Source organism: Mandrillus leucophaeus, unplaced genomic scaffold, assembly GCF_000951045.1.
Source record: "Mandrillus leucophaeus isolate KB7577 unplaced genomic scaffold, Mleu.le_1.0 Scaffold23, whole genome shotgun sequence".
In the NCBI taxonomy this organism is placed as follows: Eukaryota; Metazoa; Chordata; class Mammalia; order Primates; family Cercopithecidae; genus Mandrillus; species Mandrillus leucophaeus.
In genome coordinates, this window is record NW_012102365.1 from 4,303,003 (window position 1) to 4,318,296 (window position 15,294).

The 15,294-nt window shown below is 49.2% G+C and overlaps 1 protein-coding gene across 1 annotated transcript in view; it reads left to right on the forward strand.

The window, feature by feature from the left end:
* Positions 1 to 546: 546 nt before the first annotated feature.
* Positions 547 to 15,294, forward strand: part of PTPRU (protein tyrosine phosphatase, receptor type, U) — an 88,600-nt gene continuing 73,852 nt past the window's right edge. The window contains exons 1-6 of the mRNA XM_011981751.1: positions 547 to 697; positions 3,852 to 4,123; positions 4,611 to 4,692; positions 4,799 to 4,914; positions 5,219 to 5,393; positions 6,097 to 6,390. Coding sequence (XP_011837141.1) covers positions 3,863 to 4,123; positions 4,611 to 4,692; positions 4,799 to 4,914; positions 5,219 to 5,393; positions 6,097 to 6,390 — 928 coding nt within the window. The 5' untranslated portion in view covers positions 547 to 697; positions 3,852 to 3,862. The remainder of the gene's footprint in view (positions 698 to 3,851; positions 4,124 to 4,610; positions 4,693 to 4,798; positions 4,915 to 5,218; positions 5,394 to 6,096; positions 6,391 to 15,294) is intronic.

The window sequence follows — 15,294 nt, forward strand, 5'->3', positions numbered from 1 at the left end:
ACACGCATGGTCCTGCCAGGCCCAGGGCCCACTGTCTGTCCTCTATGGGAAGATAGAGGGGCAGGGGACAGAACACTGGGTAACAATCAGGAGATCTCAGTTCAAACCCCATCTCCGTCACCAGTGAGCTGTGTGACCCTAATGAAGTCACTCAGACTTTTGGGGTCTCAGTTTCCTTATCCACAAAGTGGAGATAATTCTATTCCTGATCTTATGGATTGTTGTGAAGTTCCAATAATACAGCAATCCTGATAAGTAGTTTTTATTGAGGAGGGTCTTTGATGGATGGTGGTGATGGTGGTGCCAGTGGTGGTGGTGGTGGGGTGGGGAGCGGTCCTGGGAAGTACTGGGGGAGTAGGCATGTAGGGACATCTTGGTATTGGGAGGGGACAGTGAGGGGGACCATGGTAGAGGGAGAGGGTGGAGGAGGGAGAATTTTGCTAGAGGGAGGGAGCAGTGTGGGGAAGGGCCTGAAGAAAGGGAGGAGGGTGGGGGCTACCCTCCAGGAACCCTGCTGGCCAGTAGCCCTGCCTTAGCCTGGGCTAACCAGACCCTGCTCTCACAGCTGGCTGCACCTTTGAGGAGGCAAGTGACCCAGCAGTGCCCTGCGAGTACAGCCAGGCCCAGTACGATGACTTCCAGTGGGAGCAAGTGCGAATCCACCCTGGCACCCGGGCCCCTGCGGACCTGCCCCATGGTAAGTCTACTCTCCATCGCCATTACCCCTTCTTCTCCTTCCAGAGGCACTTCTACCCACCTACTGTGTGACCTTGGGCACATTACTTAACCTCTCTGGGCGCCATCTGCATTTGCATCTTTAATGTCATATGTGACACTGAATGTGGCTTTCTCTCAACACTAATTGTGCATGTCAGGTAGTTTCGTGTGTGAAATGAGTGCAGGTTCAAGCCATTAAAGGCCCTCATGGCTGTGAGTTAAAACTCACTTCCAATTACTTCCCTTGCTGCCTAGCTCAGGATCCAGCCCACTCCCACTCTCAGTTCTTCCTAAATCCTCTATCTTTGGGAGGCTGTCTTCAGAGATTCTTTTCTCCCCAAAAGCCCCTGAATCCTGATCTCTCCAGGACTTGGAGATGCTGAAAGAGCAGTAACATTGGGACTAGACGTGTTTAAAACCTTCCTTCCTCTGCCTGCTTCCTCCTGGAAGTCCCAGATCCTTCTCAACTTCTACCTTACTCTGTTCCTGTTTCAAGATGGGGCACCTTTGTCATCCTGAGCTCTGGATTGGGAGGCAGGAGACTAATAATATGGATTCTAGTACTGACTTCCTGCTTTCATCATGGCCCCTAGAGCACTCATTCCAGAGTCATGAAGACCTGGGCTCAAACCCTGGCTCCATCACTTTACCAGCAGTGTGACCTTGGGCAAGTCACTTAACATCTGTGAACCTCCATTGTCTTCACTGTAAAATGAGGCAAACAGGACTCCATTTCAGAGGGTCATGAGATGATGCGTATAAAGTACAGAGCACAAAGGTGGCATGCAGGAGTCAGTTATTTAGTTGCTATTGTTGAGGGTCTTTGGGGAAGACCTTTGGGGAAGAGGAGTTGTACAACTAGTACTCCTCTTCACGGGATGCAGAATCAACTGGGAATTAAAAAAGAATGAGACAAATAAAGGCCAAATTGTCAACTTTATTACTGATAAGGGCTGTGTCAGAGGACATAGGTAGTGTGGGTATCAAATGGGCTTTCTGAGTGAATCCCCATATTCCACAGCCTGAAGCCCCCTCCCTTTGCCCCATCACACTAGTGCCCAGGGTCTTCACTGCCCAGCTCACAGCATGGCTGAGATTGCATCTGTTGTCAGGGAGGGGCAGCGAAGATTCTCAGTGGTGGGGCCAGGACTTGAAGCCACTAGGAGAGAAGACCTTCATGACCTGGCACAGGTGCCTCCTGCAGACTCTCACAGCTTGCCCTGCCCCTCCCCTTCTGTGCATTTGCTCACACTGTGCCCTTCCTGGGGCACTTATCTCTGCCTCTGCAGGTGTTAGTGGGTATCACAGTTTGACTTCTCTGAAAATAATCTGTAAAGGTACCCACCATGGCAGGGACCTCGTGGGGGCCTCTCCATATTCCCAGGGCCCAGCCTCAGTCTGATACATGGTTGGCACTCAGGTACAAAGCAGCTGATTGGAATTCACCTCTTACAGTCCTGACTACCCTGAGTGTGCTCTGCCTCTCTTGTCATGTACAAGCAGAGATATACCCAGTGAGAAAGGGGAGAGGGGAATTTAGCAATTAGTGTGAGCCTTGTGCTAGGTCTTGATGTGGTGATGAGCCAGATGGACAGTCTTTGTCCTCCTGGTTCTCACATTCTAGGAAATGGAGCTGGGGGTGGAGGGAGAAGAAAGGAGGGAGATTCACACTCAGAGATGGAGAGCAGGAGAGAAGAGAAGCAAGAGCGACAGGGATAAAGGGAGTAAATGAAAGAGAAGGGGAGGGATGCAGTGAGCGGAGGGAGAGGCAGAGGAAGCAGAAGGAGGAGGAAAGAACAAAGTGTCAGATTGAAAGAGAGGGAAAGATGCACACAGCTGCTTGCAGGGAGAGGAGAGAGAAGTAGCATGAGTGGGCCAAGAGGGAGTGTGTTGGGGGTTGGGAAGTGCCCCTTCCTGGATGGGGATGGGAACTTGAGTTTAGTTTACCACTGCCCTGCCGGGACTGATCCAGGAGCCGCCTCCATAGGCCGCCTAGCTTACAGAGATGAATGAGATCCCCTCCAGCAGAGTCCCCAGGGAGCCCTCCTGGAGCAGGGATCTGAATGAGCTTATGTTGGCTGGCAGCCAAGCCCAGGAGGAGGCAGCGCTGGGTGGTTTCAGGTGCCCTTTGGGAAGCCCAAATCCTCCAGCCAGGTCCTGAGCCAGCCTAGTCCACTTCTACTCCCCCAGTACCCAGGCTGGGTCTCTGGGGAAGGGACAGGCTGCCTTTCTCCAGGTTGGAAGTCAAGGGGATTTGTATCCCAGGAATTTAGACTCAGGGATGGGGTCTGGAAGGGAAATTGGAATCCTTTCATTCAATCTCTATTCTACCTATTGATTCAGCTTGCGTCCTGAGACCTCACAGGCTAGTGGGAGACAGACAGGCACTTTAGTAATGACCCAGGGGCCACGAGAGGAGCCCTTGGTGGGAGGCGGAGGGAGGGCTTTGGAAGGGGTGGCCTTTGAGGGACTGTCATGTGCCAATATCTTGACTCCAGGGGTGAATGACCTAGTCCCTGCCTCCAGGGATGGCTCAGAACATGGGGAAAGCTGTGGTGAGGCCGGGCATGGGCTTTGTGACCTGTAGATTGTAAGGAGCCCTTTTTTTTTTTTTTTTGAGACTGAGTTTTGCTCTGTCACCCAGGCTGGAGTGTAGCGGCGTGATCTTGGCTCACTGCATCCTCTGCCTCCCAGGTTCAAGCAATTGTCCTGTTTCAGCCTCCCGAGTAGCTGGGACTATAGGCGCATGCCACCGCACCCGGCTAATTTTTGTTTTTTTTAGTAGAGACAGGGTTTCACCATATTGGTCAGGCTGGTCTCGAACTCCTGACCTCAGGTGATCCACCCACCTCAGCCTCTCAAAGCATTGGGATTACAGGCGAGAGCCACCGCGCCCAGCCTTTAAATGGTTTTGACAAAGTCAGGTTTGTGTGTTTTTTACTGCTCCAGGTCTCCTATGGGAAACAGATGCTAGGAAGTGAAGGGACTCACCCAGGAAGGTGGAACTGGGGCCAGAACTCAGAATCCCTGACTCCTGGTGGGTCCCGATGCCTGGAGTCCTTCTCAGTGTCCCCCTGGCCCTGGCCCTCCCCTGAGGTCTCCTCAGCTCCTGCCTCTTCCTCCTCTCTTTCCAGGCTCCTACTTGATGGTCAACACTTCCCAGCATGCCCCAGGCCAGCGAGCCCATGTCATCTTCCAGAGCCTGAGCGAGAATGACACCCACTGTGTGCAGTTCAGCTACTTCCTGTACAGCCGGGACGGGCACAGCCCGGGCACCCTGGGTGTCTACGTGCGCGTTAATGGGGGCCCCCTGGGCAGTGCTGTCTGGAATATGACTGGATCCCATGGCCGTCAGTGGCACCAGGCTGAGCTGGCTGTCAGCACTTTCTGGCCCAATGAATATCAGGTGGGCTGGGTTCAGTCAGCGGTCAGCCTGTGCCTGGAGGTGGGGCAGATGGATGTCAGCTTGAGGTCGAAGTGGATGAGTGGCTGAAGTTAGAATGTGTCTGCATTCAGCATCAGAGGCAACCTCTGGTCAAGGCCAGGGGTCAGTCTGGGGCCAGTCTGGGTTTAGCATCTGAGGTCATTGTTCCTAGGAATAGCCTCTGGGCCCAGGTCAAGGGTGAGTTGGAACAGTGCTGACCTGGAAACCCTGTGTGACTGCTTGAGGGTAACTGTCCAGGATTTGGATGGAAACTCTGGCCTCCACCTTATTCACTATGGGCGCTGGGATCCCACTCCCAACTAGCTGGCTTGGGAGGGAGCGTCAGTGTGAGTGGGGCTGACCTCTGCTAGTTCAGGCAGAGGAAACTGAGGGCAAGCTGAAAGTGGGCACCTCCCCAGGCAAGGCTGGAGGGATATCAGTATGACAGGGGCCCTCCCGCCCCCCCCAGGTGCTGTTTGAGGCCCTCATCTCCCCAGACCGCAGGGGCTACATGGGCCTAGACGACATCCTGCTTCTCAGCTACCCCTGCGGTGAGTCCTGGCCCACTGGGGGCGCAGGGGTAAGGGGTGCGGGCGGCCGCGGCTCCTGCCTGCAGGGGGCGCAGGCCCAGCTCACGACGCGGCTGTAACCCCGCAGCAAAGGCCCCACACTTCTCCCGCCTGGGCGACGTGGAGGTCAACGCGGGCCAGAACGCGTCGTTCCAGTGCATGGCGGCGGGCAGAGCGGCCGAGGCCGAACGCTTCCTCCTGCAGGTGAGTGGGAGCGGTGACCTTGGCTGGGGGCGGGGTGGGGGGGGGGTTGGTGGCTGCTTCTGGCACTGACTGCCTGCAGGATGCTGAGTCCCTGCTTCGTACTCCAGCACCGCGCACAGCGTCCCAGCCCTCCCCTAGCTCCGCTCTGCATTCTCTTGGGCCCCCATTCCCCAGGTCAGAGTGCGGCTCCAGGAACCTATGTCTGCGCTGTGTAGTAGGGACGGCTAAATGGGGCCCGGGTCAGAGCGAGATCGGGACACCTCGCTTCGAGGCGCCCTTGACTCTCTCACTCTCTTCCCTGCAGCGGCAGAGCGGGGCGCTGGTGCCGGCGGCGGGCGTGCGGCACATCAGCCACCGGCGCTTCCTGGCCACTTTCCCGCTGGCTGCTGTGAGCCGCGCGGAGCAGGACCTGTACCGCTGTGTGTCCCAGGCCCCGCGCGGAGCGGGCGTCTCCAACTTCGCAGAGCTCATTGTCAAGGGTCAGCTGCCGCACGCCGGGGAGCGCCGGAACCCCCACCCTCGAGGGGCGGGGCCGGCGGCGGGGCGGGGTCTACCCGGGGGCGTGGTCGTGGGGGGTGGGGCCGGCAGGGTATCGCGGGGGTGCGATCTGAAGGTGGGCCTGTGTAGATGGCAGTGGGCCAACCGGGATGAGATCTGATCAAGGGGTCGGGGCTGGCGTCGAGGGGGACGGATAGGGTCAAGGTGAGAGCCTAGAGGGGGTGGGGGTCTGGCTGTGTGACCACTGTGTTGATCTGAAGGTGGGCGATCTGAAGGTGGGCCTGTGTAGATGGCAGTGGTCCAACCGGGATGAGATCTGATCTAGGGGTCGGGGCTGGCGTCGAGGGGGACGGATAGGGTCAAGGTGAGAGCCTAGAGGGGGTGGGGGTCTGGCTGTGTGGCCTGCGGTCAGCTCCAGGAGACGAGGATTTGGGGGATTAGGAGGGGCCTGAGAGAGGAGTTGTGGGCTGATGGGCGAGGGCGGGGCCAGCCTTTGGAACCAGGTGCCCCTTAGGGCCTGGGGATTTAGTGGGGGTAGGAGAGCAGATCTGGTTGAGGGCTTAGTAGCAGCGTGAGAGGCCCTGGGAGGATGGGGAGGGATTTGGGTGTGGTGGGACGCAGAGTTGGGTGCTGGGGTCTCACAGCAGCATCGGTCCGCCCCGCCTCTCCCCCATCTCCTCGCAGAGCCCCCCACTCCCATCGCGCCCCCACAGCTGCTGCGTGCTGGTCCCACCTACCTCATCATCCAGCTCAACACCAACTCCATTATTGGCGACGGGCCGATCGTTCGCAAGGAGATTGAGTACCGCATGGCGCGCGGGCCCTGGGCCGAAGTGCATGCGGTCAGCCTGCAGACCTACAAGCTGTGGCACCTCGACCCCGACACAGAGTATGAGATCAGCGTGCTGCTCACGCGTCCTGGAGACGGCGGCACTGGCCGCCCGGGGCCACCCCTCATCAGCCGCACCAAATGCGCAGGTGGGTGCAGCCGCTACTCCTGACCTCAGTCCCTGGTGTGGGACACCTGGGTATGGGCCCAGGGCTATGGAGGGGCGCATTCGAGAGGAAGCGTGGCCTGGATCTGTGCTTGTAAACCTTTCTAAAACATTGCGATTTTTCCTTAACCCTTGTTTTGTCAAAGATGATGATAGCTAATACTTTACTTTGTGTCAGGCACTTAAACATATCTGTGTGTAGACACACACACAAACCCATATTTATAGATTTAAAACTTACAACAACACCACGATGTAGGTGCTCTTGTCATACCCGTTTTACAGATGTGACTGAGGTACAGAGATGTTAAGTGACTGGCCCAAGAGCACACAACTATTAAGTGGCAGAGATGGGACTGGAACTCTTGACTGGCTGGCTCCAGAATCTATGTTCGTAATTCTACATCTAGATAAAATAAGCAACTAAACACCATCAAATACAAGTGTGTTATATATTCTAGCTGGTTTCTCTTATCTGGGCATTGAGCCTGAGGTCTGCTCTTCCTTGTTAAAAAGGGCAAAGCAGCTGTTGGAGGATGGTACACCTGTGCCAGATGAGGGTCTTTTTTGTTTAATCAGAAGAGGAATTGAGAACACAACAGGTTTTTCTTTTTGTGACTTTAGTGTTGTTGTTATTATTATTTTTCCTTTTGAGACAGAGTTTTGCTCTGTCACCCAGGCTGGAGTGCAGTGACATGATCTTGGTTCACTGCAACCTCCGCCTCCTGTGTTCAAGCGATTCTCCCACCTCAGCCCCCCAAGTAGCTAGGATTACAGGCATGTGCCATGATGCCTGGCTAATTTTTGTATTTTTACTGGAGACAGGGTTTCACCACATTGGCCAGGCTGGTCTCAAACTCCTGACCTCAGGTGATCTACCCGCCTCCGCCTTCCAAAGTGCTAGGATTACAGGCGTGAGCCACCGTGCCTGGCCTAGTGTGTTTTTTTAATGGACTTATTAAGATAAATGTGGATTCACATGCTGTTGTAAAAAAAATACAGAAAGATTCTCTGTGCACTTTACCCTATTTTCTGCCGTGGTAACATGCTGCAAAACTATAGTATGATATCACAATCAAGATATTCATATTGATAAAAACCACAGATCTTATTCAGACTTTTCTGGCTTTGCTTGTACTTGTTTGTGTGTGTGCATGTGTGTATGTCATTCCGCACAGTTTATCACATGTGTAGGTTTGTGTATTCACCACTACAGTCAAAATACTGAATAGTTCAATCCCCTTAAGGACTCTTTTATAACTGCATTCACCTCCCTTTCTTCCTCTACTCCCCAACTTTTGGTAGTCACTAATCTGTCCTTCATTTCTAAAATTTTGTTGTTTCAAAAATATTATATGAATGAAATCAGAGTATATAACCTCTGGAATTGGCTTTTTTTGGATCCACATCTCATACAATTCAATCCTTAAAATGTACAGTTCAGTGGTTTTCAGTATACAGTAGTCCCCGTGTACCTGAGGTTTCTCCTTCTATGGTTTTAGTTACCTGTGGTCAACTTGAGGCTTGAAAAGGTGAGTACTGTACAATAAGATATTTTGAGAGTTGCAATTGTTCTATTTTATTATTATTGTTGTGACTCTCTTACTGTGCCTAATGTAGAAATTAAACTTTATCATAGGTGTGTATGTATAGGAAAAACATAGTTTATCTAGGGTTCGGAACTCTCTGTGGTTTAAGGCATCCACTAGGGTCTTGGAATGTGTCCCCTGCAGATACAGGGGGGACTACTGTATTGACAGAGTTACACAACCATTAACACAATCAATTCTGGAACATTTTCATCACCTCAGAAGGAAATTTTGTACTCTTTAGCAGTCATCCCCATTTCACCTGAACACCTCTAGCCCTAGGCAACCACTAATTTCCTTTCTGTCCCTATGGATTTGCCTCTCTGTGGACATTTCACATAAATGGAATCATACAATATATAGTCTTTTGTGACTGGCTTCTTCCATTTATTTTATTATTTATTTACTTATTATTTTTTAAGATGGAGTCTCACTCTGTCACCAGGCTGGAGTGCAGTGGCGTGATCTCGGCTTACTGCAACCTCCATCTCCTGGGTTAAAGGGATTCTCCTGCCTCAGTCTCCCGAGTAGCTGAGACTACAGGCACCTGCCACCACGCCTGGCTAATTTTGGTATTTTTAGTAGAGATGGAGTTTGGCCATGTTGGCTAGGCTGGTCTCGAATTCCTGACCTCAGGTGATCCGCCTGCCTTGGCCTCCCAAAGTGCTGGGATTACAGGCGTGAGCCACCACACCTGACCCTTCTTCCATGTAGCATGATGTTTTCAAGGTCTATCCTCATTGTAGCATGTATCAATATTTCATTCTTTTTTATTGTTTAATAATATTCCATTATATGAATATATCACAGTTTATTTGTCATTCATCAGTTGAAGGAAATTGGGGTTGTTTACACTTTTTGGCTATTATGAACAGTATTGCTATATTTGTGTACAGGTTTTTATATTGATATATGTTTTCATTTTTCTTGAATATGTACCATATATATCATAAGATATCTCTGTGTTTGTTCATTGAGGAACTGCGGGACTGTTTTCCAAAGCAGCTGTACCACTTTAAATTCCCACTACTAGTCTATGAGAGTTCTAGTTTCTCTGCATCCTTGTCACCACTTGTTATTATCTGTCTTATTATAAGCACTCTAGTGTATATGAAATGGTATCTCATTGTGATTTTGATTTGCATTACCCTGATGGCTAATGATATCGAGCATTTTTTCATGTGCTTATTGACCATTTTGATATCTTCTTCTTTGTAGAGATGTCTATTCACAGTATTAAAAATGACCAATTTTTATTTTTATTTTATTTTATTTATTTTTTTTTGAGACGGAGTCTCGCTCTGTCGCCCAGGCTGGAGTGCAGTGGCGCGATCTCAGCTCACTGTAAGCTCCGCCTCCCGGGTTTACGCCATTCTCCTGCCTCAGCCACCTGAGTAGCTGGGACTACAGGTGCCTGCCACCTTGCCCGGCTAGTTTTTTGTATTTTTTAGTAGAGACGGGGTTTCACTGTGTTAGCCAGGATGGTCTCAATTTCCTGACCTCGTGATCTGCCCGTCTCGGCCTCCCAATGTGCTGGGATTACAGGCTTGAGCCACCGCGCCAGGTCATGACCAATTTTTAAATTGGGTTATTTGTCTTTTTATTATTGAGTTGTAATTACTTATATATTCTGAGTAGGCCCGGCACGGTGGTGGCTCAGGCCTGTAATCCCAGCACTTTGGGAGACTGAGGAGGGCAGATCACTTGAGGCCAGGAGTTCGAGACCAGCCTAGTCAACATGGTGAAACTCAGTCTCTACTAAAAATACAAAAATTAGCCAGGTGTGATGGTGGGTGCCTGTTGTCCCAGCTACTCGGGAGGCTGAGGCACAAGAATCACTTGAACCCAGGAGGTGGAGGTTGCAGTGAGCTGAGATGGCGCCACTGCACTCCAGCCTGGGTGACAGAGACTCTGTCTCAAAAAAAAAAAAAAAAAAAAAAAGTTATTTATATATTGTGGACACTAGATGCTTATCAGATGTTAATGTTTGCGAATACTTTCTCCCATTCTGTGGATTATATTTTCTTTTTCTTGATAGTTTTTTTTTAAGCATGAAAGTTTTTAATTTATCTATCTTTTTCTTTTGTTGTTTGTGCTTTTGATGTCATACCTAAGAAACCATTGCCTAACCCACAGTCATGAAGATTTACTCCTGTGTTTTTTTTCTAATAGTTTTATAGTTCCAGCTATTACATTCAGGTCTTTGATCCACTTTGAGTTAATTTTTCAAACGTGGTGTGAGGTAGGGATCCAACCTCATTCTTTTTTTTTTTTTTTTTTGAGTTGGAGTTTCACTCTCGTCACTCAGGCTGGAGTGCAATGGTGCAATCTCAGCTCACTGCAACCTCCGCCTCCCAGGTTCAAGCAATTCTCCTGCCTCAGCCTCCTGAGTAGCAGGGATTACAGGCATGCACCACCACGCCCAGCTAATTTTTGTATTTTTGGTAGAGACAGGGTTTCACAATGTTGGCCAGGCTGGTCTCGAACACCTGACCTCAGGTGATCCACCTGTTTCAGCCTCCCAAAGTGCTAAGATTATAGGCGTGCGTGGCCAACTTCATTCTTTTGTATGTAGATCTTCATTACCATTTGTTGAAAAGTCTATTCTTTCCTTATTGAATTATCTTGGCACTGGGATTGATTTCTTTCATTCAGCATAGTTTCCTTCATCCAAGTTGTGTATATCATTAGTTTATTACTTTTTATTGCATGGTGTGGAAATGCCAGATTGTTTAACCATTCACCTGTTGAATGACATCTGGGCTGGTTCCACTTTTTCATTATTACAAGTAAAGCTTCTGTGAGCATTCACACACAGGTTTTTGCATGAACATAACTTTTCATTTTTTCTGGGATAAATGCTCAAGAGTACAATCAATGAGTCATATGGTGATTGCATGTTTAGTTTTATCAGAAACTGCCAGAGTGGCTGTGTAGTTGTATATTCTCACCAACAATGTATGAGTGATCCAGTTTTCTGCATCCTTGCCAACATTTAGTGTTGTCACTATTTTTTATTTTGGACTTCCTGAGAGGTATGTAGTGATAGCTCATCATGGTCTTAATTTGCATTTCTTCAGCGTCTAGTGATGTCGAACATCTCTTCTTTTCTTTTCTTTTTTTTTTTTTGAGATGGAGTCTCACTGTGTCACTCAGGCTGGAGTGCAGCAGCATGATCTCAGCTCACTGCAACCTCCAGCTCCCAGGTACAAGCAATTCTTGTGCCTCAGCCTCCCAAGCAGCTGGGATTACAGGCGCATGCTACCACGCCTGGCTAATTTTTGTATCTTTAGGACAGATGGGGTTTCGGCATATTGGCCAGGCTGGTCTTGAATTCCTGACCTCAAGTGTTCTGCCTGCCTCAGCCTCCCAAAATGCTGGGATTACAAACATGAGCCACAGCACTTGGACGAACATCTTATCGTGTGCTGTTTGCCGTCTGTATATCCTCTTTGGTGCATTGTCTGTTCATGTCTTTGGATGTTTTCTGATTGGATTATTCTTTTGTCTTTTTTTGCTGTTAAGTGTTGAGAGTTTTTTGTACATTCTAGGTACCAGTCCTTTGTTAAATGTGGAGTTTGTAAATATTTCCTCCCAGTTTGTAGCTTGTCCTTCACCCTCTTTGTATGGACTTTCACAGAACTATTTTCAGTTTTGATGAGGTTCAGTTTGTAAAATTTCCCTTTTATGAATTGTGGTTTTGGTATCAAGTCTGAGAACTCCTTGCCTATCCCTGTCTCCCAAAGATTTTCTCCTTTTTTTCTTTTTTTTTTTAATGGAGAGTTTTTCCCTTGTTGCCCAGGTTGGGGTACAATGGCATGATCTCAGCTTACTGCAACTTCCGCCTCCTGGGTTCAAGTGATTCTTCTGCCTCAGCCTCCTGAGTAGCTGGGATTACAGGCATGTGCCACCACGCCCGGCTAATTTTGTATTTTTAGTGGAGGCGGAGTTTCTCCTCATTGGTCAGGCTGGTCTTGAACTCCCGACCTTAGGTGATCCGGCCTCCCAAAGTTCTGGGATTACAGGCATAAGCCACTGCGCCCGGCCTCCTGTTTTTTTTCTAAAAGTGTTATAGTTTTACATTTTATGTTTAAGTTCATGATCTATTTTGGGTAAGGTGTGAGATTTAGGTCAGTGTTATTTGTTGCTAATCGATATTTGTGTTTTAAAAAGCCGATCTGTGAATTATCTAAAATCCAGTTTAAAGCCACACTTTGGGAACTCCTTGGGTGGTAGGTCTAAAATCTGGTTTAATGTCACACTTTGGGAGACTCTTGAGTGGTGGGCTGGAGTATTTCAGTGCGAATTGCTTTCTAGCGAAGGGGTCTGGGTCAGGTTACTTAACCTTTCTGAGCTTCAGTTCCCTTGTTTTACAAAATGGGAATAATAACATTTACCATATAGGGTTAGTTTGAAGATTTATTCAACAAATTCTTATTGAGTGCCTATTACGTGCGAGGTGCTGTTGTGGTTCTTAGGGATATATGACTGTAACCAAGACAGACAAAGGCCACCAACATGTGAGTTCTTCATGGAACTGACATTTTGGCAAGAGGAGATAGAAAATAGATGAGTAAACAAGTGAAGTATACAGTTGACCTTTGAACATCACAGGTTTGAATTGGGCAGGTCCACTTACATAGATTTTTTTTTCACTCACACATGCATCAAAAATACGGTATTTGTGGGCTGGGCATGGTGGGTTATACCTGTTATCGCAGTGCTTTGGGAGGCTGAGATGGGAGGAATGCTTGAGGCAAGGAGTTTGAGACCAGCCTGGACAACATAGCAAGACCCTGTCTCTACAACAGAACAGCAACAATAATTAGCTGAATGTGGTGGCATGTGCCTGTAGTCGCAGCTACTCAGGAGGCTGCGGCAGGAGGATTGCTAGAGCCCCGGAGATCAAGGCTGCAGTGAGCTAAGATTTCACACTGCACTCCAGCCTGGATGACAGAGCATGACCTTATCTAGAGACAAACAAACCAACAATACAAAAAACTCCAGTGTTTCTAGGGCCTGCATATATGAAGGGCCAACTGTGGGACTTGAATATGTGTGAATTCGGTTATATGTAGGGGTCCTAGAACCAATCCCCGGCATATACTGAGGGAGGACTGTATAGCCTGTCAGATGGTGATAAGTGCCGTGAAGAAGAAAAGCAGGGAGTGGGGACTGGAGGGTTGTTATCTTTAAAAGTCTCAAGGAAGGTGACATTCGAGCAGAGATCTGAAGGAGGTGAGGGACTGAGCCATGCAGAGAGCTGGGGACTTGCTGGGGGAAGCAAGCACCAGGCCAACTGAGCAGCCAGCGCAGAGGCCTGGAGGCTGGAGCATGCTTGGCACGTGCGAGGGGCATCCAGGAGACCGGTGTCACTGCATCAGTGACTGAGTGGGAGATGGCAGGAGAAGAGGCTGAAGCTGAGCTGCAGATGTGGGACTTAGAACCGTTGCATGCAGAGAGAGCTGGGGAGCCATTGAAGGGTTTGGAGAGCAGGAGTGAGCATCATCTACTTTTGTTGAAAAGGATCCCTCTGGCCCTTTTGTGGAGAACATTCTTCAGGAGGGCAAAGGTGCCACAGTAGGCCAGGGAGAAGGCTACTGCAGTGATCTGCTTGAGAGGTGGTAATGGCTGGGAGCCGAGTGGAAGTGGTGGTGGTGGGGAGAAGTGGCCAGATTCTGGGTTTATTTTGAAGGCAGAGCTAACTGCATTTGCTGATGGATTGAATATGGGATGAGAGAAAGGAAAATAGAAGTCAAGGATGGCTCCAAGGCATTTTGCTAGAGCAGCAGGAACGATGGAGCTGTCGTTTCGTGCGAAGGAGCAGACTGTGGTGGGAGCTGATTTGACGTGGGTGTCATAGATCAGGAGTTCTGTCTTGGAAATGTTGACTTGGAGATACCTATTAGACATTCAAGCGGAGATACCCATCAGCAGATGGATACATGAGTGTGGAGTTCAGGGAAGAGGTTCGGGCTGCAGATATAAATTTGAACGTCATCAGTGTGGAGATGGTATAGATGGCATCTAAAGCCCTGAGGTTGGATGAGATCTTTTACGCTAATGATTCTCAACTAGGGGCAATTTTGTCTCCCAGGAGACATTTGGCAGTGACTGAGGACATACCGGTTGTCACAACTGGGTGGCGGCAATGGGGTGTTACTGGCATCCAAAGGGATAGAGGCCAGGGAAGCTGTTCAACATCCTACAATACACAGACAGCCACTGAAAACAAATAATTATCTAGTCTAAAATGTTCATAGTGCTGAGGCTGAGAATCCCCGATTTAGTCCTTAGATTTTTAGGGAATAAATGCAGATGGAAGAAAGAGGAGTTGTAAAGCCTGAACCTTGGAGCCTCCAGTGTTTTGGGTTAAATGCAGACAATTGCATGAAAATGCATTAAGTGTATGTGAAGTATAGCACTTAACACACAGTAAGCACCCAGTAAATGATGGTATCTTTAATCTTTCAAAGGCAGTTCTGATTTGCCACTTAGGATAAAAGGATCATAGTGCAGGGTTCCATAGAGGATCTCTATTGCACTCCCCTTAGTGTACAGATGGGGAAGCTGAAACCCAGAGAGGGGAAGAGACTTGGCTGTGATCAGACAGTGGGTCAAGAACCCAGGTTTCGTGATGACGGCTGTTGATTATTCCCATTTTACAGATGAATAAATTTAGATTTAGAGATTTAGCCACTTGTACAAGTCTACACAGCGAGTCCATGGCAGAGCTAGAATCAAAGTTTGAATCTCTTGATTTCTCATCCAATGTTTTGTTTTATTTTTTTGTTTCATTTTGTTTTTAGAGACAGGGTCTCACCCTGTCACCTGGGCTAGAGTGCAGTGGCATGATCATAGCTCACTGCATGCAGCCTCGAACTCCTGGGCTCACGTGATTCTCCTGCCTCAGCCTCCTAAGCAGCTGGGGCTACAGGCTTGCACCACCATGCACAGATAATCTCTCTCTCTCTCTCTCTCTCTCTCTCTCTATCTATCTATTATTTTTTTTTGTAGAGACAGGGTCTCACTGTGTTGCCCAGGCTGATCTTAAACTCCTGGCTTCAAGGGATCCTCCTGTTTCAGCCTCCCAAAGTGCTGGGATTACAGACAGAAGCCAGTGCGTCCAGCCTAATCCAGTGTTTTTAACAGCAGCAGCAGCAGCAGCAGCTGCCGCCATCATGGGCTGAATGCCGACTTTGTGCTGGGCACTGCGAGACACTTTTCATAGGCTGGCCAGGACGGAAGCTGGGGAAGGGGCCTGGCAGACAGGGTGCAAACACACCCCCCCCCCCCCC